This window comes from Drosophila ananassae, chromosome 3R, assembly GCF_017639315.1.
Source record: "Drosophila ananassae strain 14024-0371.13 chromosome 3R, ASM1763931v2, whole genome shotgun sequence".
Classification (NCBI taxonomy): Eukaryota; Metazoa; Arthropoda; class Insecta; order Diptera; family Drosophilidae; genus Drosophila; species Drosophila ananassae.
Genome location: NC_057930.1, coordinates 10066926 through 10092660, shown reverse-complemented (window position 1 = coordinate 10092660; position 25735 = coordinate 10066926). Strand labels below are relative to the sequence as shown.

The 25735-nt window shown below is 45.9% G+C and overlaps 12 protein-coding genes across 12 annotated transcripts; 6 read left to right on the top strand and 6 right to left on the bottom strand.

The window, feature by feature from the left end:
• The first annotated feature begins 38 nt into the window (after positions 1-38).
• Positions 39-1801, top strand: LOC6504210 (GDP-mannose 4,6 dehydratase). Its single transcript, XM_001965114.4, has 3 exons — positions 39-305; positions 438-873; positions 928-1801. The coding sequence occupies exons 1-3, from the start codon at positions 153-155 to the stop codon at positions 1506-1508; spliced, it is 1170 nt and encodes a 389-aa protein (XP_001965150.1). The 5' UTR covers positions 39-152; the 3' UTR covers positions 1509-1801.
• LOC6506298 (39S ribosomal protein L28, mitochondrial) lies at positions 1802-3100 on the bottom strand. The gene is made up of 3 exons (XM_001965113.4): positions 2909-3100; positions 1986-2806; positions 1802-1929 (listed from the first exon to the last, which is right to left on the bottom strand). The coding sequence occupies exons 1-3, from the start codon at positions 2927-2929 to the stop codon at positions 1866-1868; spliced, it is 906 nt and encodes a 301-aa protein (XP_001965149.1). The 5' UTR covers positions 2930-3100; the 3' UTR covers positions 1802-1865.
• A 333-nt stretch (positions 3101-3433) lies between these two features.
• LOC6504211 (DAZ-associated protein 2) lies at positions 3434-4087 on the top strand. The gene is made up of 2 exons (XM_001965112.3): positions 3434-3610; positions 3669-4087. Exons 1-2 carry the CDS (start codon positions 3527-3529, stop codon positions 4017-4019), a joined length of 435 nt encoding a protein of 144 aa, XP_001965148.2. The 5' UTR covers positions 3434-3526; the 3' UTR covers positions 4020-4087.
• Positions 4088-4098: 11 nt separating this feature from the next.
• On the bottom strand, positions 4099-5596 carry LOC6506287 (eukaryotic translation initiation factor 3 subunit I). The gene is made up of 3 exons (XM_001965111.4): positions 5458-5596; positions 4785-5274; positions 4099-4720 (listed from the first exon to the last, which is right to left on the bottom strand). The coding sequence occupies exons 1-3, from the start codon at positions 5458-5460 to the stop codon at positions 4233-4235; spliced, it is 981 nt and encodes a 326-aa protein (XP_001965147.2). The 5' UTR covers positions 5461-5596; the 3' UTR covers positions 4099-4232.
• Positions 5597-5607: 11 nt separating this feature from the next.
• On the bottom strand, positions 5608-6513 carry LOC6506276 (protein SCO1 homolog, mitochondrial). The gene is made up of 2 exons (XM_001965110.4): positions 6116-6513; positions 5608-6056 (listed from the first exon to the last, which is right to left on the bottom strand). Exons 1-2 carry the CDS (start codon positions 6507-6509, stop codon positions 5695-5697), a joined length of 756 nt encoding a protein of 251 aa, XP_001965146.1. The 5' UTR covers positions 6510-6513; the 3' UTR covers positions 5608-5694.
• A 194-nt stretch (positions 6514-6707) lies between these two features.
• LOC6504212 (DNA-directed RNA polymerases I and III subunit RPAC1) lies at positions 6708-7866 on the top strand. The gene is made up of 2 exons (XM_001965109.3): positions 6708-6863; positions 6921-7866. The coding sequence occupies exons 1-2, from the start codon at positions 6724-6726 to the stop codon at positions 7780-7782; spliced, it is 1002 nt and encodes a 333-aa protein (XP_001965145.1). The 5' UTR covers positions 6708-6723; the 3' UTR covers positions 7783-7866.
• On the bottom strand, positions 7756-9130 carry LOC6506265. The gene is made up of 2 exons (XM_001965108.4): positions 8663-9130; positions 7756-8357 (listed from the first exon to the last, which is right to left on the bottom strand). Exons 1-2 carry the CDS (start codon positions 8930-8932, stop codon positions 7845-7847), a joined length of 783 nt encoding a protein of 260 aa, XP_001965144.2. The 5' UTR covers positions 8933-9130; the 3' UTR covers positions 7756-7844.
• Positions 9131-9436: 306 nt separating this feature from the next.
• Positions 9437-11481, top strand: LOC6504213 (KIF-binding protein). The gene is made up of 2 exons (XM_001965107.4): positions 9437-9527; positions 9587-11481. The coding sequence occupies exon 2, from the start codon at positions 9592-9594 to the stop codon at positions 11371-11373; it is 1782 nt and encodes a 593-aa protein (XP_001965143.1). The 5' UTR covers positions 9437-9527; positions 9587-9591; the 3' UTR covers positions 11374-11481.
• Positions 11482-11573: 92 nt separating this feature from the next.
• Positions 11574-18389, bottom strand: LOC6506254 (cilia- and flagella-associated protein 44). The gene is made up of 8 exons (XM_001965106.4): positions 18208-18389; positions 17981-18143; positions 16112-17928; positions 15339-15986; positions 15172-15279; positions 13276-14896; positions 12795-13217; positions 11574-12730 (listed from the first exon to the last, which is right to left on the bottom strand). Exons 1-8 carry the CDS (start codon positions 18294-18296, stop codon positions 11594-11596), a joined length of 6006 nt encoding a protein of 2001 aa, XP_001965142.1. The 5' UTR covers positions 18297-18389; the 3' UTR covers positions 11574-11593.
• LOC6506243 (SWI/SNF-related matrix-associated actin-dependent regulator of chromatin subfamily A-like protein 1) lies at positions 18376-21307 on the bottom strand. Its single transcript, XM_001965105.3, has 7 exons — positions 20460-21307; positions 19909-20399; positions 19703-19853; positions 19480-19644; positions 19127-19409; positions 18867-19061; positions 18376-18793 (listed from the first exon to the last, which is right to left on the bottom strand). Exons 1-7 carry the CDS (start codon positions 21215-21217, stop codon positions 18578-18580), a joined length of 2259 nt encoding a protein of 752 aa, XP_001965141.1. The 5' UTR covers positions 21218-21307; the 3' UTR covers positions 18376-18577.
• A 725-nt stretch (positions 21308-22032) lies between these two features.
• Positions 22033-22907, top strand: LOC6504214 (serine protease 1). Its single transcript, XM_001965104.4, has one exon. It carries the CDS (start codon positions 22065-22067, stop codon positions 22869-22871), a length of 807 nt encoding a protein of 268 aa, XP_001965140.1. The 5' UTR covers positions 22033-22064; the 3' UTR covers positions 22872-22907.
• A 1484-nt stretch (positions 22908-24391) lies between these two features.
• LOC6504215 (serine protease 1) lies at positions 24392-25303 on the top strand. Its single transcript, XM_001965103.4, has one exon. The coding sequence runs from the start codon at positions 24428-24430 to the stop codon at positions 25259-25261; it is 834 nt and encodes a 277-aa protein (XP_001965139.1). The 5' UTR covers positions 24392-24427; the 3' UTR covers positions 25262-25303.
• Positions 25304-25735: the final 432 nt, after the last annotated feature.

The window sequence follows — 25735 nt, the reverse complement described above, 5'->3', positions numbered from 1 at the left end:
AAAGGTCGTGCGTGTGACCGGTCGTCGCATATACCATTTGGATATACCATATATACTGAAACTCTAATTAACAATAACAATCTACCCTCCCCGGCAACATCGACTTAAAAACCACATATTTGGATTCGTATTTCACAGAAACTCTCATTAAGATGTCGACCAGTGATGGGGCCACGGAAAGCAAAAAACGTCGCTCGGACAGCAGCAGCAACGGAAGTATAGAGCAGAATGGAACTTCGGCAGGTTCCGGAGACGCGGGTGGACCCCGTGATAAAGTAGCGCTGATAACCGGCATAACGGGCCAGGTGTGTAAACGAATGTAAATGGATTAGTCACGGTTGTGGTTTTATTTGTTGGACAACCTACCAATCCCATGTTTACGTGTCCTTGCTACGTGTCATCAATTTTGATGTTTCCCTCTTTATATGATTCACCAGGATGGCTCCTATCTTGCGGAGTTTCTACTGAAGAAGGACTATGAAGTGCACGGCATTATACGGCGGGCTAGCACTTTTAACACCACCCGTATTGAACACCTGTATGCGGATCCCAAGGCGCACAAGGGGGGCCGAATGAAGCTCCACTATGGCGATATGACGGACAGCAGTAGCCTGGTGAAGATCATCAACACGGTGAAGCCGACAGAAATCTACAATTTGGCAGCACAATCGCACGTAAAGGTGTCCTTTGACTTGAGTGAATATACGGCGGAAGTAGACGCCGTGGGCACGTTGCGCATACTGGATGCCATTCGTACTTGTGGCATGGAGAAGACCGTAAGGTTCTACCAGGCCTCCACTTCCGAGTTATACGGCAAAGTCGTGGAGACACCGCAGAACGAACAAACGCCCTTTTATCCAAGGTCTCCTTATGGTAAGGTGATTAAAATAATTCAAATTTATAATTTAATGAGTTTCTCCTTCCTAGCTTGTGCAAAGATGTACGGGTTTTGGATCGTTATTAACTACCGTGAGGCCTACAACATGTATGCCTGCAATGGCATCCTCTTCAACCACGAGAGCCCGCGACGTGGAGAGAACTTTGTCACCAGGAAAATTACTCGAAGCGTTGCCAAAATTTTACTCAACCAAATGGAGTATTTCGAGCTGGGAAATCTAGACTCTAAACGCGACTGGGGACATGCTAGCGACTACGTGGAGGCAATGTGGATGATGTTGCAACGTAATTCGCCTTCTGATTACGTTATCGCCACAGGAGAGACGCACAGTGTGCGCGAGTTCGTGGAAGCCTCTTTCAAGCATATTGGGCGCGAGATAACGTGGCAGGGAAAAGGCGTGGACGAAGTGGGCGTAGAGACCAGCACGGGCATTGTTCGTGTGCGTATTAATCCAAAGTATTTCCGCCCCACCGAGGTGGATCTTCTGCAGGGCGACGCGTCAAAGGCCAAGCGAGAGCTGAACTGGACGCCCAAGGTGAGCTTCTTGGAACTGGTCAAGGACATGATGCAGGCTGACATCGAGCTGATGAAAAAGAACCCCATTGCATAGGGCACGACTGCCAGAATGGTGACAAAAACGGCACAAAGCTCTCTTACCGCTTCCGGAGCTATTTTTTAAATACATAGTCGTAAGCCTAGAAAGTGGATCAATCATCTGGATTGCATCGCGTTTTTGTGTATGTGTATTTCTGTATTATCTGGGATTTTGCAATCATTCCTTTTCTAATTTGCGCGTACGTTTTCAGTGTGGTTTTAATTGTTTTTATGAATTTTCACCATTCTAACGAATATTTTCAATAAATACGTTTAAAGTGTAAACTACAGAATAACAAGGACGACATATTTCCGAAGTTGGTTTTTTATTCAAGGCTAAACACAAATCAAAAACAAAACGAGGGCAACTGACCTAGGTCTCTTTTTTGCCAAAAGGATTGATCTTGGAGAGCCAACTGGAGGACGGTGAAGATTCCCTGAAATGATTTAGAAATTAGCAAATTAGAAAATAGGTATAGGTTTTTATACTCACAGCTTTGTTAATGCCTCAATATCCGAATCCTTGTGCTCCGCGGAGGATCCTGTTTGTGAGTCCGTCTGCTCAAGCTTGCCTGCCTCACTAATTCCCGCCTGCCGCAACTGCTCAATGAGCTTGCTACGGAATTCCACCTTATGTGGCTTGACTTTCTCGGCCTCGCGCAGCTGCTTCTGCAGCTTACGGATGGCCTCGAGGTATGTGTGGCCGTACCAGTCGATTTCCTCGGGCGTATACGGCTCCAAATACCGTCCATATTCTTTGAGTACCTCCTGCTGACGGTCGGGCTCGTCATCCAGCGCCGGAACTCCCTTCTGAAGAGCCTGCAGTACTTCGCGTTTGAGCTTCAAGGCCAGAGCGGAGCGAAGATCGCAAGCCCTGTTCTTGAGGAGGTAGTGATCGAATCCATGGCACTCGTGGATCTGTTCCAACGTACGCTCCGTAACCACAACTGACATGTAAGCATCTAGCACATGGCTATGGACAACAGAGCGCCTTAGATTCGGAACCCAAAAGTGCGGGACACGACGTTTCGTCTGTTGGCGCTTTTGGAATCCCTTGATAACAGCTTCACCGCCCCAGATGCCTTGGTGCGATTCCGGCGTGTCAATCAGCGGCAGTGGAATATTCTGCACAGGTAGAATAGCGTGCGTCACCTCATCCCGCTGCCATTCCTGCTCCTTGGGGATGTAGTGAACTGCAGCCGGAGTCGTCAGCTTCCATTCGCGCCAGAACTTGCGGTACGCCTCGGGCAGTTGGGCACCCAGTCCCTTGTCAAACCGGCCCGGACGTTTCCATCCGTTCAGCAACTTTACGCCCTGTAGGACAATTTTAATATTTGTTATTAGTTTTCTTGCAAAAGCTTGTAAAGCTATTGCGTCACAGCAATGCTTCTTGGAATGGTTTGCGCCCAAACTCACCTGCGGAGTGGCATGAGCCATTTTATGAGGTACCGCTTATCAGTATTCTGGTTTTCTTAGTTAAAAACTACTGGTGACAGTCTTTACGAGGCAATTTAACAATAATTTCCTTGATTTCGGTAAGGCCAACAAAATTATCACGCCGCTCTTCCTCTTCCCACTTGGAAGAATCAGCTGGCCGAGGTGAGTGGTCTGTCACCAGAGTTGGCAACTTCTATACGATAGTTTGTTTTAGAGGTGCCACAATATTAAAAAAAAAAACACTAGATAATTTTAAATTAAAATATTTCTCTTTAAGCTTTCATAATTTTAAAAAAATTTCATAGAAAAATGCACATGTAATCTGATGGATAAGACTGTATTATCTTATGCATAAAATTTAAAAATAATGATTAAAGATTAATTAAAATAATAATATTTTCTAAATTTAAATATAAAGAAAATAAGTAGCTTTTTATTTGGTTTAATTTCTCTAAAATTCAATTGGAACAAAACAAACACAATTTAACGCGAGAAAAAAGCCAAATGGCTCCATTTCCCGCTGATAACACTGAATAGTGATTCACAGTTGTTTCAAGTAAACAAAGCGGATAACAAAGACGGAAAAAACGAAATACCATGTCGAACCCCCAAAAATCGTCCCCATCAAGCGGAGGATCTGCCCCCCCTTATGAAATGGCCTCCAAGGATGAAATGGCTATGGTAAGATTCAATCTATAATCGAGAAAAATAAATATTTGAAATGTATGGACACTTCTAGCGTGCCCCGCCGCCATCGTACGAGGAGAGTCAAAGAAGTGGCGGCGCAGTTGGACACGCTTACCAAGGACCTGTTCCCCATGCACAGAATCAGTATTATGGCATGATAAGTCATCACCAGCAACAGACTCCGCCATATGGAATGACCTATGGAGCCGCATATGGACCCGGCACTTCAGCTGCATCTGGTGCCTCTGGCTCCCATGTTCTTCATCTGGATTCGCGTGCAGAAGTGGGAAGAACTATAAATATTCCGCCGCCCCCGCCGGGTTGCCTGCCGACGCCTGCTCAGTGGGCTGCAATGCAGGGCCAGCAGGTCGCCGTGAAACAGAAGAAACGTTCCTTCTTTTAAATTTAAAATTCCATTTTCTATTTTCTCGAATATAAAGTATTGTTACCCTTTAATGTTATCCAAGAAAAGATGCCCTGTGTTTCGTTTCGTTCTCGCGTATATTTGAAAGTTCCCTAAGCTCACGAACATTTTGAAGCCAGTGAAAAAATCCCAAGAACCGGGTGCAATCTTCACTGGCCTGGCTTTTTAATACAGACTACTAGCGGTTGCGGACTACTCGAAGATGTTTTCAAAGTATGTACTATCAAATGTCTGGACACGCACGAAACCGTCTTCTCCGCCAGAGGCGTAACTCTTGCCGTCCGGATGGAAGGCCAAACTGTTGATGGGACCGAAATGACCCTTCAACCGAGCGAACTCCTCCTCGTAGATCAGATGGAAGAAGCGCGAGTCGAACTTGCCGGCCTTCGTCGATGTGGTGGTTACCTCCATAGCATCCTGGCCACCGCCCAAAACCACATGGTCTAGGATGGGGCTGATGGCGGCGGAGTTCACGGGACGCTCCGTCTTGTAGGTCTTCAGGCACATGAGGGACTCGGAGTCGAAGAGCTTAGCAGTGGTGTCCTTGGAGGCGGTCACGAACATGGTGCCGTCCTTGCTCAACTGCATATCGTTAATTCCAGCGGTGTGGTCACTGCCGGAGTCAACAACTTTCTGACCCTTACGGATGTCCCAGATAGCAATGTTGCCGTTATCGTGGCCTGAAATGTAATAATTTATATAAATTACTTAGAAAGGTATATCAAATGCATTGTAATAACTTACCGGTGATGATGGTCTCATCCAAGGGACCCCAGAGCATTGAGGTAATCTTTGATTCCGTCATCGGGATGCGCAGAGTAGGTGTCTGTTCAGCCAGCGACGAATCGGCGTTGCGAACGTCAATAATGAACAGCTCACAACTTTGACCCATCGCCTTGTCCGTGGAGTAGGCGGCCTGGTTACCCGAGAAGCTGAAGTTGCTGGTACGCACCGACGATTTGGATGGGATGGAGGCGATGATGGTACCATATTCCACGTCCCAGATTTTCGTGGTCATGTCACCGGCACCAGTAATGAGCTTTCGGCTCTCCCAGTCCACATCCAAGCACCAGACAGCACCCTGGTGGCCATCGTATGTGCCCAGACGCTCGCCATTGAGAGAGTACCAGACGTTGGGCTTCTGATCCTTGGAGCAGGAGAAGAGCAGGTCGCCCTCGCGATTGTACTTGATTTGCGTGATGGAACGCTCGTGGCCCTGGAGCATCAAAGGACGCTGCAAAAAAAAAAAACAAATGAATGAATTGATTGTTGAAATAGAAACCGCTTTTAAGGTTATGTTTAGCGTAGATTTTCTGCAGCGGTTTTGCGCCCGGCCGAATCGTTTAATTTTGAGTTATTATTGTGGCAATTCTCCTATTTTGAATTTAAAATATTTAACACTCCTGTAGCAACGCACCATTTTGTATTAAGTTGTTATTTGTTGCGAGAAAACAATTATTTTTGCAACATCCACGCAGCAGCACACGCGAAAAGAGCTGCCAACTTGACGCAAAGAAAAACGACGAAATCCCAGGCGCTGCCAACTTGTCCCAACAAAAAATTTAAATTTGTTATTTAATTTTTTTTCTATACGTTTTACGTTATAGGTAAGTATAAATTACAACGAAACAACTTTTTTCAAAATTTAACAGGCCTAACTAAACCAGCCTTTTTTGTTTAACGAGTCCCACTTGGCGATGTTGACCATAATGGAGGACACACACTGGTCCTTGTCCCGATTTTGGCCATAGTAGTCCACAAACTCTCCGTCCGGATTGACTAAATACATGATAATGGTGTGGTCTACAATGTAATCGTTGTCCTCATCTCGCGGCCCGGAGCTGAAGTAGACCCGGAAGGCCTTGCACACATTGCGAATTTGGTCCACTGTTCCCGTGAGACCTAGGAGTTTGGGGGAGAACTCCTTGACATATTTTCCCACCACCTCCTTCGAATCGCGCTCAGGGTCCACAGTAATGAATATGGGCTGTATAGCCGGCGTTTGTGGGGATTTCTCTGTTCAAGATTACAAAGATTAGATATTGTTTTAAATTTTAGATGTTATATGAACGCACCAACTTCGTCCACTACGGCAGCCATTTTCTCCAACTCGTCAGGGCAAATATCAGGACAGTGGGTGAAGCCGAAATATATGAGAAGCCATTTCCCAAGGAAATCCTCGGATTTCCGCACTGCACCTTGGGAGTCGACTAGTTCCCATTTTCCGCCAATGGCCGCCTTTCCCAGCTGACGCTTCCGTTCCCTCATCCTTGCTTCATCCTTCTCACTTTTGACGTAAAGCATAAAACCTAATCCACCGGCTCCAAGCGTCCCGATCACCGCCAGACTTTTCCAAGATATGGGACCCTTTCCTTTTGTGGAATCCACAGGAGTGGCAAAGTGGCGTACCGCCGGTTGCTGGGCCCATCGACGACAGCCGCCCAATAGACGTTGCAAGGAGCGGGACATTATATCTCAGAGTTTTTGGAGTTTTAAGCTTTTACGTAAATCCTCTGGAGAAGTGAAATATCGCCGGCGACCTGCTGCTTCTTTTTTGTGTGCCAGTCACTGCAAAGCTGTGCCAGCGCTGCCAACTTGTTACGAAATTCCACTTGGGTTTGGATTCCAACACGTGCTGGTCTTCGATTTGGTTTTTGATTATTTACTCGGAAATAAATAGAAAATGTCAAATTCAAGACGAAAGGAGCCTCTGCTGTATATGGAGGAATACAGAGTCAAACAGGACCCTCAGGATTATGGCCTGGCCGACGAGGTGTTCAACATGGAAGTGTTTAAAAGCAAGCTCCAAATAGCTATCGTTAGGTTTGTTATTCTTTCGATTTAAATTTTTTTATTGAGTTTAATGTGTTTAACCTGAAGGAATGACGAGGATGGACTGGAGTTCGATCTGATCGGCGTTTACCCAGCCATTGCCAACGCCTTCCGGCGCCTGATGCTCAGCGATGTCCCCAGCATGGCGATTGAAAAGGTCTACATATATAATAACACTTCGATCATTCAGGATGAGGTGCTGGCACATCGAATGGGATTACTTCCACTCCGGGCCGATCCCCGCCTATTCGCTTACCGTACGGAGGAGAGTACCGAGACTGGAACAGAGCAAGACACCCTGGAATTTGAGCTAAAGGTCAAGTGCACGCGGCGCAAAGATGCAGGAAAAGATCAATCCAACTTTGATGACATCTACAAGAACCATAAGGTTTACTCCGGACACCTAAAGTGGCTGCCAAAGGGCAAGCAGGCACAGATATACACCGAGACGGGGGTCGGCTGCATTCACGATGACATACTTATTGCTCAGCTGCGACCGGGCCACGAGTTGGATCTCCGCCTCGTAGCGGTTAAGGGCCTTGGTCGGGATCATGCCAAGTTTTCGCCAGTTGCCACAGCGACATACCGCTTATTACCGCAAATTAAACTCAACCGCGAAGTCTCTGGCAAGGATGCTTATTTGTTGCAGAGCTGCTTTTCGCCAGGAGTGATTGGCATTGACGAGAACGAGTGCGCTTACGTAAAGGATGCACGCTACGACAGCTGCAGCCGCAACGTATACCGATACCCGCAAATAAACGACTCTGTGACCTTGGCCCGCGTTCGAGACCACTACATCTTCACCGTGGAGTCGGTGGGAGCCCTTAAACCTGAGGTTATCTTCCTGGAGGCCGTCAAAGTGTTGAAAAAGAAGTGCCGATCGTTTATTGACGAAATAGAAGCAGAGTAGATTTTTATTTAGAACATAAAAAGATAATGTAAATAAGACAACAAATGATATATACAGTAAGATTAAAAGGATCGTTTTCCTTCTCTTTTGCGTTTAAGGATTTTGAGGCGGAACTCTGTTAGTACCACTTGCAGTCGCTCTTGGCAGAGCAGGGCGTCCTCCAGCCTCATGTTATTTAGTTGGAGCGCAACGCTCTTGCCAAACAAATCGAATTCGCTCATCATGTTCTCCTCAGATAGGAGCTCATCGTTATAGTCATCTTGAATTTCTTGGTCCTGCTTATTGTTTATCTCTTCATAGACTTCCTCCTCTATGTGCGCCTCCTGTTCCTGGTTTTCGTCCATTTGCACTTCCTCTGGTATGTACTGCGCCTCCAGCGGCTCACCGCCTAGCAAGTCGTCCAACATTGAATCGTTTGAAGCCAGGTCTTCATCGACCACTTCGTCGTCTTCCTTCATCTCCGTCTTGATCTTTGGTTTAGCTTTGGACTTCGGCTTTGTCTTAGTTTTGGTTGAATAAGCCCGTGTATCCTCCGGCAGCTGCATTACCGCCTCCAACTCTTCCTTAATTAAGTTCTGCAATTAAATAAAAATGTCAATAACAGGGATGGTATTTTTATGGATAGTAGGGAGTAATAATATTTATTAAAGTTGCAGTATAATATTTAAATCTGGTGTGACCTCTAGTATATACCATGGCTAACAGAAATTTAAATAAGGATTGGAGAGTGTTTTTTTTTTCAAATTGTGAAAATGTTTTAATTTCAATATAATAAAAACAAGGCCGTTTTTATTGCAAACACTAAAAAGGATTTAAAGGCGAATTCTAATTGTTTGTTTAGACTTAAAATCCACTGTTGCTATTGGATAACCTTTCTCACCTTGCATAAAAAGTCATTGCACTTCATGGCCTCTTGATGTTTTCTTGTTATGTGATGCTGCTTGATGGATGCTAGTCTGGCGAGCACATTAACATCGCAGATCTTGCAGTGTGCCGAGTAACCATCATTGCTGGGTTGGAGCCAATGAGAAAACGAGGGAAACCTCTCCCACTCTGATCGGTATCGCTGATGGTACTGTCGACGCACCGACTTATCTACGGGGGCTTCTTTCCGGATCTTGGATTCCAGTTTCATTTTGGCAATTTTCATGTTAGTTGGCAATCAAAATTTTATGGGAATCCTTTAAAAGATGACCGCCAAAATTCGTACCGTATTTTATTTTAGTAATTAATTTGGTATAAACCGAAAAACAAAGCGACGCAACTCGAAAAAATCTAAAATTCAATACAATGTGACCGTCCAATGATAGCCAATAATACCAAATCTGTATATATACCATTATAGAATGTCAGGGCTGGAAAATTCGGAACAAAAACGGCTAGTTCCGTTTGGTGTGTTCGTATATGCGACAAAATAAATGTTATATCTTGTAGTTGAGAGATTATTTTATCAATTTTTTTTCAGATCTTTTGAAATTAAATATATTTCAAAAATAAATTAAATTTTTTTTATACATTTTTTTTTAGAGGATTTTCTCTGATTTTAATGAACCAAACAATATTTCATGAAATTACCTCTGAAATTTTTATGAGCCTTGAGTAAATGGAACTTTGCTACATTTTTAATTTTTAGTAATTTTAAATTCTTTCCAGTTTGAAGTGTTTTTTCGGAACTATTGTTCCTATCAAACGGTCACACAGTCCAGAGGAGCGATGACAGCCTAGGAACGAGATATCTGAAAAATGTAAATAACAAACAAATTAAACGAACAATTTGAATGAAGCTTCACTTTACAAAACACAGTAAATATGGTTATTGCAAAGGAGATTCTAAGCGACATCAAGGAGCAGTATGAAAAGGCCAACCGGCTTGTCGAGGAGGAAAGTCGCAGTGACCCGTCCACTGATCCGTTTCGATCCCATTACAAGGCGCGCGATGTGCTCCATGATTTGAAAAAACAGCTGGACGACCAGCTGGTATCTGTTCAGGCCTGTGAAGATGGTGGAGGCCAGGATGACCTTTGCTATCGCTCCTTGCTGGCCTTTGTTTGCCGGGACCTCGGGCGCATCTATGTTTACACGGAGGAGCAGGCTGAGGGTGAGAAATTCTTAAAGGAATGCCTGGATCTCGTCACGCCCCTAAAGAAGAAATCAGTGGGGATTATTCCATATGTAGGAGCCATAAACGAATTAAGTATTGTGCTGGGAACCAAAGAGAAATTTCAGGAGGCTCTAGACATGCTCCTTGAGGCTGAAAAAGGGTATGAGGAATTTAAGGCTAGCGGCTTCACACCCTTGGCCATATCGGATATTTTTTGTCCTCCAGAAGAGGGGCTGGATACAGAAGCCGCTGGTACCAATGAGCTCGAATCTCTGTACACACTAGTTTGTTTTTATCTTGCCCAAATGTACGGTCATTTAGGCGATCCGGAGAAGTCTGCCAGGTGCTGCCATAGCACACTGCACCGCCAACTTCAGTTCAAGTCCTATGATGCTATTGATTTTGCCCTAAACACGGCAACACTTTCACAATTCTATATAGGAGAGGAGCGCTTCCGTGAGGCACGTCACCATCTGGCTGCGGCCACCCTCATCATGGCCGAGTACGAGGAACGTATGTTTAAGCCGGAAATGAGCGATCATCAACGTCAAGAGCTGGCTGAGACTTTCAAACATCGGTATGCCGATGTGGCGCGTTGCTGGGCCAAGTATGGTCTATATCTTTTGCAAACCGCTAAGTTGCGCCTGCTTAGGGATGAGGACGAGGAGGCCAAGTGCCTGGAGAAGGCCATGCGCCATGTCCGCCTAGCCGAGGCGGAGAAGTCTCGCTTTCCAAACCTGGATGTAACAGCTTGCGAGAATCGGATTAGCTGCGAATACTGCCTGACTTTTGACGATGCCAAGTTGGTGTTCCACTTTGTCAACGAGTGGCTGGACATTGCCAAGGACTACTACAAGGCCGAGAACGAGGCCACCGAGTATTCTAAGATAATACAGGACTACGCAGAGGCGTACGAACAAATAGCCTTCTTCGAAGAGAATCCAGAAAACCAGGCTAAAATGCAGAAGCGTCGTGCAAAGTACCTAGAAGACTTACTGGAACTTCTCGACCCGATCTTCTACCTAAAGATCTGCCGAGAGTGCTGGTACGGTGCCGGCACTGCCCATGCAGCTGTTCTTGACGTCCGCCTTGACATTGTCCGTGACAAAATCTCTCCGGCCCCAGATGACATCAAAAAAGTTAACCAGAGCTGCATGAAAGCCATTAAACACTTTGAGAGCTACGTAAAATCGTACCTAGGAAAGCCACCGAGTGAGGAATGGCGTCCCAACATGGACGTCGAGGAGCAGAAGCACATGCTCTACGCCCACTTTCACATTGGACGGATCTATTACAAGATGATCAGCGCTCATCCAATGCTGCAGCTGGAAAACCTTACCAACTGTCTGGACTATTACAAAAAGTTTATAGCCGGCTGTGAACAGTACAAGGAGGCGGCGGAGCCTCTGCATGGTGAGATCGGAGTGGTGCGGGAGATGCTGCAGCTGCTGCCACTCAAAATTAGTCAAGTGAAGGCGCGCCTCAATTAGTTTAGCAGAGTCAAAAGGGACAATTTCCAAAAAATATGTTGCATTTTTCGAAAGCTTTATATATTTTCAAAATAAATCGTTTATGCTAGAGAAAATTCACGTAATCCAGTTAATTGTGTTTTCTTATTTCTCGGATTTCTCCAAAGATCTCCCAATCATTTTCGCAGGATTTCTTTCCAAAATAAGTAACATCATATCAGTAAAAATTAAGATTTTTATCCTAGAATGGGAGACCACTGACGTTAGGCGCCTTTTTGGTTGCAATGCGCACCGACATGGGCGACTCGCAGCTGGGCGGCTTGTACTGCCGCCGCTTGATCAGATCTCGCTGGATATTGCTTCCTAGCTTGCGCACCGGAACAGCTGTGATCCCGTCCAGCAGATTCTCACGGGCGTGTCGCAGTGTACAGCGGATTAGATCCTCTACATCGATCGCTCGTGGATCCATCATTGGCTCTCGCTCTAGCACGTCGACGATCATGCGGCAGGTTTCGTCGGACTGGAACTCTTCCAGAGGCAGTACTTCGATCAGCTCTTTAAACATGTGCGACACAATAAAGTGGGTACGATTGACCACACTGAGATCTGCCTGGGGGACCAGGGCGCACATCGATTCTTTTGCGTGATCAAAAATGCCGGAGATCAGCTCCTCGGTGTTTATGTCAGAGCGTTCGTAGTCGAACACGGCCACCACTTCGTTGAAGAGTTTTCGCAGCTCTTCGGCACTGATGTGGATGAAGTACTTCTTCGGCACAATTGTCTGCAGGTGCTCCGTAATGCACTCTGCAATGCGATCCGTGTAACGTCCCTGGAAGCTATAGGCGGCTTGACAAAGGTATAGCGAGGATCTTTGGGCGAATTTTCGGATATTCTCCGGCGTAGTGTTACGGCCAAAGAAACGATTGAAGCTCTTCTGGACAATTGTGTGCACGCGATCCATAATGAACTCATCGGGCATGGGCGGCAGCATGTATGCGTCCACATTGAGGATAGCCGGACAGATCATGGCATCGTCGTTGGGCAAAAGTTCGGTGGTCACCTGAGGCGGTTCGTTGGGATCATTTTCGTACTCGCTGTTGATCTGCAAGGGCTTAGACTTCAAGCGAAGCGCACAGATCTCCCGCTCCAGGCACTCGATCTGTTGCATCAGGGATTTCTCAATGCCCATCAGTTTCTCGATGTCGTAGGAGAGATTCAGCACGTTTGGCTTGCTCCACTTGGCCATGTTTCTGTCCTGGATTTCCAGTAAGGTGCAGAGTATGTTCTTCTCCTCCCGTAGCACAGTCAGTATATTTAATTTTTCCGTGTTGTTTTGGGTCTCCAGGACAAATTCCTCTTCACAGCGGGAAAGTTCTTTCTGTGGATTGGAGAAAAGTTAAAGGAATTCTTCAGGATTATGTTCCCATAACTGAACAACAAACCTGTCTCTCGGCCAGTTCCTTCTCCAAAGCCCGCAGCTCATCCTCGGCAGTGGTCTCTAGGTCAAAGATGTAGCGTCTCAAGACTTCCTCCTCCAACTCATCCAGATTCACAACAATCCCGAATTTCTTCATCATGGCCTGACGGATTTCCTCCTCCAGTCGAGTGATCTCGAACCGCATAAACTTGATGTCCGTGTTCATGCGCCGCAAATGGATGAAGTTGATGCGGTGCCAGCGTTTAGTGGCCAGAGTCTCTTCATGCAGTTGGTCAGCTCTCCGGCGCAAATCCACTAGCATGTCGGCGTTGAAGAGAACAGCCTTGGACAGGTCCCTATAGTCGTCGCCTTCGTAAAAATGTTGCAGTTGGTCCATTCTCAGGATGACGCTTACTTTAACCTTATTTATTTCACCTTGTCTTAGACGCTGGGAAAAGGAGGTAAGTAATCAGGAAGAAGAATCATTACCATGAGATGAAACTTACTCGGAACTCCATGAGTGCATTTTTCTCTCGTTGGTAGACCTCTTCATGGTACTTCATCTTGATCAGCATCTCAGCGATCTCCTTTCGTTTGTTTTCAACGTCGCGCTGCAGGTCGCGGACATTCCGTTCCAGTTCATGGCGGTCGGATCGCATTTGGAAGGCTAGGTCGTACAATGTTCGGTCCAGTCCAGAGGGGCAGGTGGTCTCGTCCAGTCGAATTGTGGTCATATCCAGGGAGTCCAAACTCTTGTTGTCCGCCTGTTGATCTTCGCTAGAGGAGGAGGATTCCGACGAGGACGACGACTCCTCGTCATCGCCCTTCGCCACTTTCGGAGGGCGCCACTTCTTTTTGAAAATGCGACGCAGAAAATCAAAGAACTTATGCCCCTTGACGGTGCTCATGAAGAGCACCTGGAGGGCGGTGATCTGCTCGCCCAGCTTGTCTATGTTGCGACGCAGCTCCTCCAGTTGCCTGTTTGTCTGATTTATGATCACCTGCAGTTCGTTTCGAGTGGCCATCGCTGTCTTGGCATTTTGGAGTAGCTGCGTCTCTATCTCCTCGCTATCGCGCAGAATGTACAGCTCCTGGTTGAGACTAATCATGTAGGAGGCCATAAATTCGGAGTCCATCTTAACATGAAAGCGTCGCACTTTTAACTTTTCCAGGGCCTTGTCGAACTGCTGGACTTCCTCGTCCACATTCGTCCGAATCGACGCCTGCTCCACTAGGAGCTGTCTGAGCCACCTGTGGCGCAGCTCGCTCATATAACTGGACTCACCTTCCTCATCTCGTTCAAAGTAGGCCGCATCGGAGACCGGGGGAAAAGAATCGAGCATAGCATGAATCTCCTCGGCAGGTAGACTCCGTTCAAGCTTCGAGATCTCCAACATAGTGAAGGCGGCGGCCTCGTGAAGTTCCGGCTTTTCCAAGCCGTGCATACTGTACAAACTGACCTTCGAGACACTCTCAGTTTTTCTTTTGGTGGTGATCACATCCTCTACCCTATTCTCCAACGAAAGGATCTGGTCGATCTCCACTCCGCAGCCGGGAGTAAAGTGCTCTATGAGGTTAAGCTCCGGATACTCCAAGTCGAAATCAGTTTCGTGTATGTGGTCCAGGGGCAGGCGATCCTGGGCGGGCATATAGCTATGGATCACCGCCAAACGGTCGCGCTGTTGATTTATGAATGCCACCAGGTCACGCTTTCGGTCGCGTAGCTCCAACACAGCCTGGTTGAATGTGTTAACTAGGTGGAAGTACTTCTCCCGGCACTCCACCACCTCAATATACTTTTGAGTCAGAGTCTCGTCGGACCGGGGCTCGTAATCTGCACCAACCTTCAGCTTGAAGTCGCCCAGGTTGCGTTTGGCCAGCTCAATCTGGGCATCGTCATCCGGGTGATTGCGGTTGGGATCTGGCTTCTGCCGCTCCAGCTTGTCCCAGTCAAAGATGCGACGCACCTCGTACATCTGGCGCTTTCGGTATCGGATCAGAAGTCTCATCATCTTCCGACTGAAGCGCGGCTCGATGCTTCGCGGATCTCGGCCGAAGAAGAACGTCTCCGGCGGCGGCTCACCAATAGTTTCCTCCACCACATCGGTCACTAGAAGATCGTGGAGTCTGTGAGGAAAATATTTTTAGTCTAGACTCTCCCAACAAAGATTTGGTCGACCTACAGGTGTAACTACAGTGTAACTAGTGCAAAGTATAATGATATTTTAAGCTTACACTTCCGGCTGATCTGGAACTCGATCCACGCGATAAAGGCTGCATGTTTTGGTTTTCAAAGATTGGTATTATATGTATATTGGAATATGTATTTTGTGTTTTTTTTCCATTAAAGTATAAATGTTTGAAGACCTGAACGTGTTCCTACAAACTAGAAACTAGCATACCCCATGTCGTGCTCCAGTTTTAGGCGCTCCTCAATGTCCTTCTTGATCTGCTCGAACTCTTCGCCTAGTTCCTCGAGCCGAAATGAAGAGACCCCTGGTTCGTTGCCACTACCGGAAAATAATTAATGTTCCAGACTTGTAATGAGAGCAACTGACAGATCACTTACCGCAGGTGGCTGACGGTGAAGGGAACATGCACCAATTTCTTGAGGAAATGATTGTAGAGCTTGTTATGACCCACTTGGGCGAATTCCAGGTCATAGGCCAAGTCTTCGCGCACATCGTCCAGCTCCGCTTGGAGCTCATCTCGGATTTGTTGGGTGATGCGATTGTCCAGCAGCAAGTCAGTGTCCTGGGCCCTCAGTGCCGCCGGCAACTCCTCGTTCCGCCTAATAATTTCAAAGTAGTCGTTTTGCAGAATTCCGATCTTGTTCAGAACATCTCGGTCATGCGCCTCAGCTGCCTCCTGCTGTCTCCGTAGCTCTGCATTGATCTTTTCCTGCTCCAAAGACGGTTGCTCCGGGTCGACAATGTCCGGCACCGCCTGGAAGCCTTCTGGCAATGGAGGCAGTTTGTCCCGCCGACTGTTTTTCACAATCTTTGGTCCGTTCCACTTAAACAGGAACATGTTCCCGTCGTATCCAACGGATAGCATGTGTTCCCCATCGTAGCTGGTCTTGATGCTAGGAATGATGCCCTTGAGAGCGTCATGCATGGGGTATACCCGGTACTCAGAGAGATCTGTGAAGTCATCAGGGTTGATCAGATTGACCCGAATGCCTCCGTTGAACATTCCGAATATAATAAACTCATCTCTGTTGGGAAAAAGTGGTAAGAAAAACTAACTAAGATTATTTCGGAAAATCTCAACATATCCTGGAAGGATATTCGAATAAAATGTAGTTAAAAAAACAGGATAAGCCCTTTGAAGAACACTCACACGATGCAGTAGGAGTGGATCTCGATGTCATCCGCATCCGCAATCATTGTGCTGAAGGTTGGCTCTGCCTGACCAAATTCCAGCTCGTAGACATATCCTGCATCGTATCCTGCCATCGAGACCCAGATCGTATCCCTATCGGTGTAGCGCAACCAAATAATTGGATTGGGTATTGGGGGAATGTGCAGCGGCTCCTCCTCCTCGTCGGGCTCCGAGTCTGCTAGGGCCGACTCCATATCGATCTGAATACCCGGGTTTGCCTTCTTCAGCTTCTCGATCTCGTCCATCTTGCGTTCCTTCTTCTTTTCCTTCCGTTTCTTGGTTTTCTCCCGCTTGATCTCCCGCCGGATAATGCTCTTCACGGATGCGAATTTTATGCTTCTCATGCGCGCCGGTTCCGTGATATTGTAGGAGAGATAGGTCTCTTCACTAGTTACCTTCGTGCGGATATTGTACTCATAGACCTCTCCGGACTTGGAGCCAATCAGGACAATGGTGGGCACCTCTTCGTGCCAGTAGAAGCAGTTCGGCACCGCCTTAAACTGGACGAAACCCAGAGGATGCATATCCACCATCTCGTTTTCATCCTTCCCCAGTAGGTAGATAAATATGCTCATGTCGGCGCTGCCGGAGAGTAGCAGAGTGCCCGCCGGATTGACGGTGAGGCGGGTTATTGGTGAGGTGTGAGCCTTAAAACATCTCACCCGCTTCATGGTTGGCTTCATGGGATCGCTTATGTCCAGGTACAGCTGTCGAAGGATGCCATCCTTAAAGCCGGCTACCATTTCCGTGCCCCGCGACGAGACCTTTGTGTCCAGCCAGAGCAAGTCGACACCATCAGCCGGGAACTGCTTCTCCAGCATTAGACGCTGCTCCTCGTAGTTGTACACAAAGATTTTGCCGCACTCGGACATGGCCAGGAAGTGGGGCGATACTGGTGACATTTGGGACGTAATCACTTTGCCGCCGATGCAGGAGTAGAGCTTTCGCGGCGGCTGGGGAACGTCGAAGGTGTTGATGTCGCAAAACCATATGCCTCCCTTGCCATCCTGGGCGTAGTGGGTGAAGTCCGTCTCGTCAAAAGGCAGGATCTTCTGCATGCAACGCAGCTCCACATCGGCAATCTTGAACTCGTAAATCGGATCGATCTCCACGAACAAATCGTCCTCGGGGGGATCGGCTAGATCCACAGTCTCCCAATACCAGACCCGCACATAGCCATCCATGCCCACGGTGGTCACCTCGCCATTCTTCATGGTGATCCGAGTTATGGGCTTCAAATGGCAAGGCTTCCTCCCTTTTCGACAGATTTCAAACTTGATGAGGCCAGCCTGCCAGAGCAGCATGTTGCCCCAGTCACACCCGGAGATGACGTTCTCATCGGAGAGCATGAACATGGCGTAGATATCGCTGAAGTCCGTCTTGCCAAAGCGTCCCAGATCGCCCTTGAGCTTGAGACCGGTGAACGTGTTGGCCATCTTCCAGAACTTGATGTGACTGAGGCCCGATGAGCAGAGCAGGATGGGGTTGAATTCCGAGAAGTGCACGAACAGGATGTCGCTCTGAAACGATTTGGCGCGCAGCACCACCTCGCCCTTCTCCCAGCGCCAAATGGTGATAATGAAGTCCGGATAGCCGGCCTGCGAGGCAAACAGCTCCCCAGTTTTGTTGTAGGAGCCGGCCGTGAAGCAGGATTTCGCCGCATTCCGGAGCCTGATTCGGACATTAAGAGAGGGATACTCGTAGATATAGATGGTCGGCGTGGGTCCGTTCTCACCCACCGTGAAAAGGTCTGTGTAGTCCGGGTGTTCGTTTTTCTGCAATACCGAAGAACATGACATCCCAGCCTTTTAAATATCTTAAACCCACCGTGATGAAGCCTATGCCGCATCCGAAAATGGTCTCCTGGAAGGTGATCTCCTGGCGCGATATGCTGAAGTAGTTTAAAAAGTTACCTGATGCGAAGATCAGCGTATCTGAACCCACTAGCACCAGATTGAACAGCCTTTTGCAGTCATATCCAAACGAGTGCCTGCAGAGCCATAGCCACAGCCGAATTAGTCAGAGAAACTCGACAGGATGTTTCAATTACTTACTCCACGTGCAAGATCCCGTGGGCGAAGGACACTTCCGGCTCCTCGTTCAGCTCCTCTTCCTCACCCAGTAGTTCCGTTTCGGTATCCATTATATCTATTTATCATCGGTTCTAAAAACTTTATCTTGTGTAAATTTTTTTGATGCAAGTAAAAAGGATTGCTTGAGTGTTTGTTTGTCTGTTGCCAGGACTCGGCTGGTGAAAATTTTAATAGAGCGTGGAGCATGCGCTGTTTTCGTTATTACAGAGCTAACTTTTTTGTTGGTAAACAACAGAGGTAACTTTTTTATAAACTGGCTAAAATTATTTCGAAAAATATAAATCCTTTTGCTTATTGTAACAACTTAACATTCTTAATTCAATTTATTTATCTAAATATCTAAATCCATGAACGCCTCGTCATCATCATCGTTGAAAAAGGCTGCAATATCAGATTCCTTATTTGGTTCTTTGGTGTTTTTCAAATTATTATTTTGTTCACTATGAGATTTAGCAGGAATTGGAGATAGGTACTGCTTAATGGACCCTCTATCCGGTTTGGCTGATGAGGCTTTGGCCGGAGAGAAATACTCTTCGATTTTGTGAGACTGTAAATCAGTGAGAGATTAGAGCCAGGTTAAAGGCTTCAAAGAATTCAAGTTTAATTTATTTTAAGTTTACCGAAGTGGGTGCTGCTGTGTGTGTGGCTTTCTGAAGATTCTCGGCAAAGATCCCCACTTTGCTGAGCACTTCCTGCTTGTTTTTCAGCATTGCCCAGATAGTGTCATCGGCTGTACCATGGGCCATCAAATAGCGACAGATCACGGCTTTTGTCTGTCCAATCCGATGAGCTCTACTCTCAGCCTGAGCAAGGGTCTGTATCATATTGAAAACACAAATTTATTGCGGTGTCTTAGCCTTCTTACTTCCCTTCAACTTACACTAGGATTCCAGTCAAGTTCAGCGAACAGAATCATCTCGGCTGCTGTTAGGGTGATTCCGGAATTGCAGGCTTTCAGGGATAGCAGAGCCACTTTGCAGCTACTATTCTTCTGGAAGGTGTCCACAAAGTCTGCCCGGAGATCACTGCGAGTTTGGCCATCAATGCGAATATAGTGGACTTTTAGCTCGGCAAGACAATCACTAATAGCGTCCATCATGACTCGATGGTGTGCGAAAATGATGAACTTCATCTTCTCTTTAACCAAAGTTTTTAAGTAGGCACTTGAATAGGATAAAAATCTGAGCTAATAAACGACGTAACTTTTGAAGAATAAAGATAAATTGACCTTACCAGACTGCCTTTGTTTTTACTTCGGCTGTGCGGGCGTAGAAACGAAGCAGAATCTCTTCTTTCATCTTGCCTTTGCTTGAATTGAGTTCCTTACTGAAGGCGTCTAAACTAGTTTGAGTCTCCTCGTTGGTCGAAACCAAAGCAGGATCCAAGATGACAGTTTCTCTAAGAGTTCGTGGAATAACTTTACATTCTTCTTAAGATTGGAGTGAATGAAACCCACCGATTTTTCTCAGCCAGCTGAGGAAGAACCTCTGTTTTTGTGCGTCTTAGCATGTATTTTAGTGTGAGAATAACTTTAAGCTCTTCCAGGTTCGATTGCCCATTGGCATCCCAGCCAAAAGTAGACTGTTTTCCGTCACAGTACCGGGTGGCTACAAAAGTATATGTTAAGTCGAATATTTTAGTGAAAATTATGAATTTTCTTACTAAACTCCATAAAGCTCATAAACTTGCTGTCAACCATTTGAAGTTGGGTGAACAATTCCAGGGGCCGTGAGAGAGCTGGAGTGCCAGATAAAAGGATTACCCGTTTGGCCTGATCTGTAAGCCTCTTTGCCACAGCCGTGCACTTGGCTTTTCCGTTTTTTAAAGTGTGCGACTCGTCAAAGATGATAAAGCCGTATTTTCGCTGCAGCAGTTTGTCCATGTGACGCTCCATCATGTTATAGCTGGTGATTAATACCTGTGCCTCGGCAACATACTGCTGGTTGTTGTTCAGCACCTGGAGGTAGTGGATGGGCACCTTGGGTAGAAGCTCCACAACATGCTTAGCCCAACTGTCTCGTGTCGAGGCAGTTGTGCAAACGAGCAGAGGCCAGTCATCACGAAAGTAGTCTGCCACGGCGAGGGCCTGATAGGTCTTCCCCAGGCCCATCTCATCACAGATCATTATGCGACCCATTTGGGCGATGGCAAAGCTGGATAAAGATTCCGACTATAAAATTTGTTTTAACTTTTAACAGAGAGAATATAAGTACCATACTCCATCCTGCTGAAAGGGCATAAGCTTGTCTGCCAGCTTAGGTTCTATGGAGGCCAATACACTCTTGTCCAGGGCCATGGGCGGTTTCTGGCAGAGATCAATAACCTTTTTGGGAATGCTGTTCATATGGACATATGGCTTTAAATCCGCCGTGTGCGTTTGGAGCGATTGGTAATCCTTTAAGTCGAAGTTCCATATACGAGTGTTATTATCGTAGGATCGTGTAGGCATATTTTTGAACACGGCAATCAGTTTTTCATGGTATCCAGTCGTGTGGACGGCAAAGCGATGTGTGCTTATCATGTAAAGGTTACATGTAATTGAGGTCAACCGCTGTGCCACTGTAGGACCATCCTCCTTCTGTGGTGCGAGGGAAAGACTGGGTTTGCCCTTTCCCGCCTCTCGGTGCTGTTTCTGATACGGATGTGCCGCTCCTCTGGCCAACTCCCTTGAGGAGCTCTGTTTTATAGCCTTCAATGCATTCAAGAACGATGAGCTTTTGTTGTCACTGGAGGTGGAGGCAGTCCGGCTGATCTTTTCCTGCTCCGCCGGCGGTGAGCGGTAGAAATTTAGAGGCGATTTGACCTGTGGCACATTGGAGTTCACATTTGTTTGCGGTTTTTGCTGCACACTTGTTGCACTTGTGGACGGGGTGGCTTTTCCGCCAGCTAGGATCTGCGCCTTCTTCGCCTGCAGCTTGGCCAGTGCAATGCGTTTCTTCTCCGCGATTTCGATGGCACTGCAGGCAGACATTGTGCATGGAATCAAATACGTTTTTTGGCGGAATAATAAACAAATGTGGTTGTCCGTGTGGCCAGGTGTGTATCTTAAAAATTAGTAAGGCATTTGCACCGAACATCATTTGGCGCATAATTTGAAAATGTTTTCAATTTCTAATGAAAGTATTTGAGTTTAATTTTTTGTTGAAACTATTATAATATTTCGCGAATCTTAATATAAAACAGAAGAGTTTAAACATTGCAGAACAAAATGTGAGATAAGTTAAGCAAATCAATCAATAGTAAAAAAAAAACAAACTTAAAAAAATATTTACACATTTAAACATAGAAAAAGTTTTTTAAAGTCGCTATTTTAGTCAAGCTTCAAGCACATCTATATCCATAACCTGGATAAATCTAAGATTAATTTAAAAAAATTTGAAAGAAAATTAAAAATTATAAGATTTGGAAGACTTTACTAAAGTAGCTATTTCAGAAAACCTTCAACCTTTCGGAAAATCACAAGTAATCTCCAGCCAAGTAATCTCCAATTTGAAAGAAATATTCAGACATTTAAGATTAGGGAGAGATTAATGGATTCGATACTTTAGTAGACCTGTGAAGTGATTCATTTTTTTCGCAATATACAAAGAGAAGCCCAACAATAGCTTGTGTTTGAGTACATACCTCCAACAATAAAATGTTGAACTGTCTAGATGTGCTCAGCCCTCCTATCTATTAATTTCTATGTGCCTAATCGTGATGAACGTAAGGAGATAGGATAACCAGGAGTGGCGGCCACTTCAAGCCCTGTGGTTCCTGATAAGAAAGATGAATAAAAACGCCCGGGTGTTGGCAGAAATCACATTCGCCCTTCCACCATGAAAGTATTCATTGTATTGGCTCTGGCTCTGGCCGCCGTCTCTGCGGAGACTGTCTACCCCAAGCAGGTCTACCCCAAGGACCTGCCCAAGGACACCAAGATCAATGGTCGCATCGTAAACGGCTACCCAGCTTACGAGGGCAAGGCTCCCTACACTGTGGGTCTGGGCTTCAGCGGTAACGGCGGCTGGTGGTGCGGTGGCTCCATCATCGCCCACGACTGGGTGCTGACTGCTGCTCACTGCACCAACGGCGCTAGCCAGGTCACCATCTACTACGGAGCCACCTGGCGCACCAACGCCCAGTTCACCCACACCGTGGGATCCCACGAATTCCGTCAGAACGGAAACTGGCCCAACCACAACGGCAACGACATCGCCCTGATCCACACCCCCCACGTCGACTTCTGGCACATGGTTAACAAGGTTGAGCTGCCTACCTTCAACGACCGCTACAACATGTACGACAACGCCTGGGCTGTTGCCTGCGGCTGGGGACTGACCACCTCTGGATCCCAGCCTGACTGGATGGAGTGCGTCGACCTACAGATCATCAGCAACTCTGAGTGCTCCCGCACATACGGAAACCAGCCCGATGGCATCCTCTGCGTGTCCACCTCCGGCGGCAAGTCCACCTGCTCCGGCGACTCTGGCGGCCCCCTGGTCCTCCACGACGGCGGTCGTCTCGTGGGAGTCACCTCCTGGGTGTCTGGCAATGGCTGCACCGCTGGCCTGCCCTCCGGATTCACTCGTGTCACCAACCAGTTGGACTGGATTCGCGACAACTCTGGAGTCGCTTACTACTAAGCTTTTTGAAGTAAATTCAGTTTAAAGAATTTGAAACCAACTTTTGTTTTTTAAAGAGGGATAATTTATGCAGATCATGCAGATTACTGAGAGACCCTCAGATGAATGGCGTTTCTGATTTCGATGTTCCTTAAAATATTTACAAGAATCTTAAAGATGGAGAATCAGATAAAATAATATTTGATTCAGGATTTCAGTAATCAGGAAAATAATATTGTTAAGAACCCAAGAATTCTTATATGAAAAGAATATTGAAACTATTCATTTATCAATTTCTAAATTGTTTTGGAGTCAGGATTTAGGATTTCAATATACATGAAAATAATAATTTATAAGAACCTATGAGTTCGTATATAAAAAGAATGCTAACCAAACCATTTCATTCATAAATCTATTGCTAATTTGTTTACCATTTATTAATATTACTCTGGATTTATGATTCAGGTTTTCAGTTGTAAAAACTCTAAAGAATTCCCATATAAAAAGAATGTTAAAACTATTTTATACATCCATTGCTAATTAGTTTACTATTCTTTAAATTTTGTGGATTCAGGATTGATGATTTTAGTACCAATTAATTTATGAGAACCTTAGAATTCTTATATAGAAAATGTTTGAACTATTGCTTATTTCATTCATCCATTCAGCATCCATTGCTTATTTGTTTACTATTTTAATTATTACTTTTGAATTATGTACGATGCATTTTCATCGATTTAATTTGTATCTTCCTTTGTAATCCTCGAGGATTATGAATTCAAAATAATAATTTTTTTAAACCTTTCTCTTAAGCGAGAGGCCCTGACACACTTCAATTACACGAATTTCCAATCATTACTCGATTATTTGTTCAATAATGGTTTTTGTAAAAGAGTATGTATAGTCTACATTCCAAACATGTGGTATAAAAATGATGCACGCATAATTTATAAATACAAAGAATATATTTAATCATTTATATAAATTATTTTGAAAACGGACGGAAACTTTATACAAACGAACATTCAAAAATAATTCTCATAATTTTATAAAAAGGCGAAACTAATATGTATATTTTAATAAATTAATGTTATTTTTTGACAATAACAACGCTTATATAAATTGTTGTTTGACTTTTTAAGAACTGATCCCCACGAGGATCACCCTAAAATTGTTCGGTGCTTCTGTTCAAGTGCTCCATTCAATGGAGGCTTACGGAGTGATTTGGGGCTTATCAGGACTTATCGACTGATCGTCTGAAAGTGGCGGCACGACTGTTGCGATTGTGCCCCACAATCTTTTAATGAATGAATGGAAGGAGCTCACATGGTGTGCAAGTCATCAGCTGAAAAGTAAGTGGATCGGGAGATCTGACACTCGGCGCACTCCCCATTAGATAATGGCAGGAAAGCTCCGAGCCAAACCGCAGGAAAGCTATCGCCGCGAAAAATTATTGTGATAAGATTCAGCAGTGCCAAGTGCATAGAACTCTCCAGGAATATTAGAGATCTTCGATATGACGGGTATATAAATCACCGACCAACAAACCGTCAGTCAGTTGTACTCCAATAAGCAACATGAAGCTGTTCCTCGCTGTTTTGGCTTTGGCCGTCGCCTCCGCCACCGCTCTGCCCAAGAATCCGGTGAAGCCGGTGCCTCTTAAGGATGCCATTGTGGGATCCGGACCCGGTTCGATTGAGGGCCGCATTACCAACGGCTACCCAGCCTCCGAGGGCAAGGTGCCATACATTGTTGGCCTGGGCTTCAGCAGCGGCGGCGGTGGATGGTGGTGCGGTGGCTCCATCATTGGCAACACCTGGGTGATCACTGCTGCTCACTGCACCCACGGTGCTGAATCTGTGACCATCTACTACGGTGCCCTGTGGCGCCTCCAGGCCCAGTACACTCACACCGTTGGCAGCGGCAGCTTCCGCCAGCACGAGCACTACAACACCAACAACCTGAACAACGACATCTCCCTGATCAACACCCCGCACGTCGATTTCTGGCACCTAGTCAACAAGGTGGAGCTGCCCAACGGCAATGAGCGTTACAACAACTTCGAAGGCTGGTGGGCTCTGGCTTCCGGATGGGGTCGTCCTTGCGACAGCTGCAGTGTCTCTGACTACCTGAACTGCGTCGACTCCCAGATCATCAGCCGCGGTGATTGCGCCGGTGTTTATGGAAATGAAGTTATCACTGACAATGTCATCTGCACTTCCACCCCTGGCGGCAAATCCACTTGCTCTGGTGACTCTGGCGGTCCCCTGGTCATCCACGACGGAAACAAGCTTGTCGGTGTCACCTCCTTCGTGGCCTCCGCCGGATGCACTTCTGGCCTGCCCGATGGCTTCACCCGTGTCACCAGCTACTTGGACTGGATCCGCGACCACACTGGCATTTCCTACTAAATTTGATTTTCATTTTTGAAATAAAAATTTTAGAATAAAGTACAATCTGTGGTTTTAGTTTTCCTAATTTTCTCTCATTTAACGTTTGTTTTTAAGTAAATAAAAGAAATGTATTAAAATACTACTTATGTAACCTTAAAACTTTTTAATCAAAAATAAAATTACAATTTAAAGCGTCTTGCTATTTAGAGAAATGACTGAGACTTTGGATCTCCAACGGCTGGACTGTGAGAATAAATAAAAAGGGTCCTTAACTCTTCAGTTAAAGTCGTCAGAACATAATATGAAACTCTGACAGTTTGGAATCCATTTATTATATTTTATAATATATACTAGTTTTCTTTTTGTTTGCCAATTTTTAGCCAGAAAGTATTATCGATTTCATATTTAATTGAACCGAAGGGCTGGCAATCGTTTGTTGACCGATTTGATAAGATTAGGCATTTGCGCATTAAAGAAAAGAGATTATTCCTC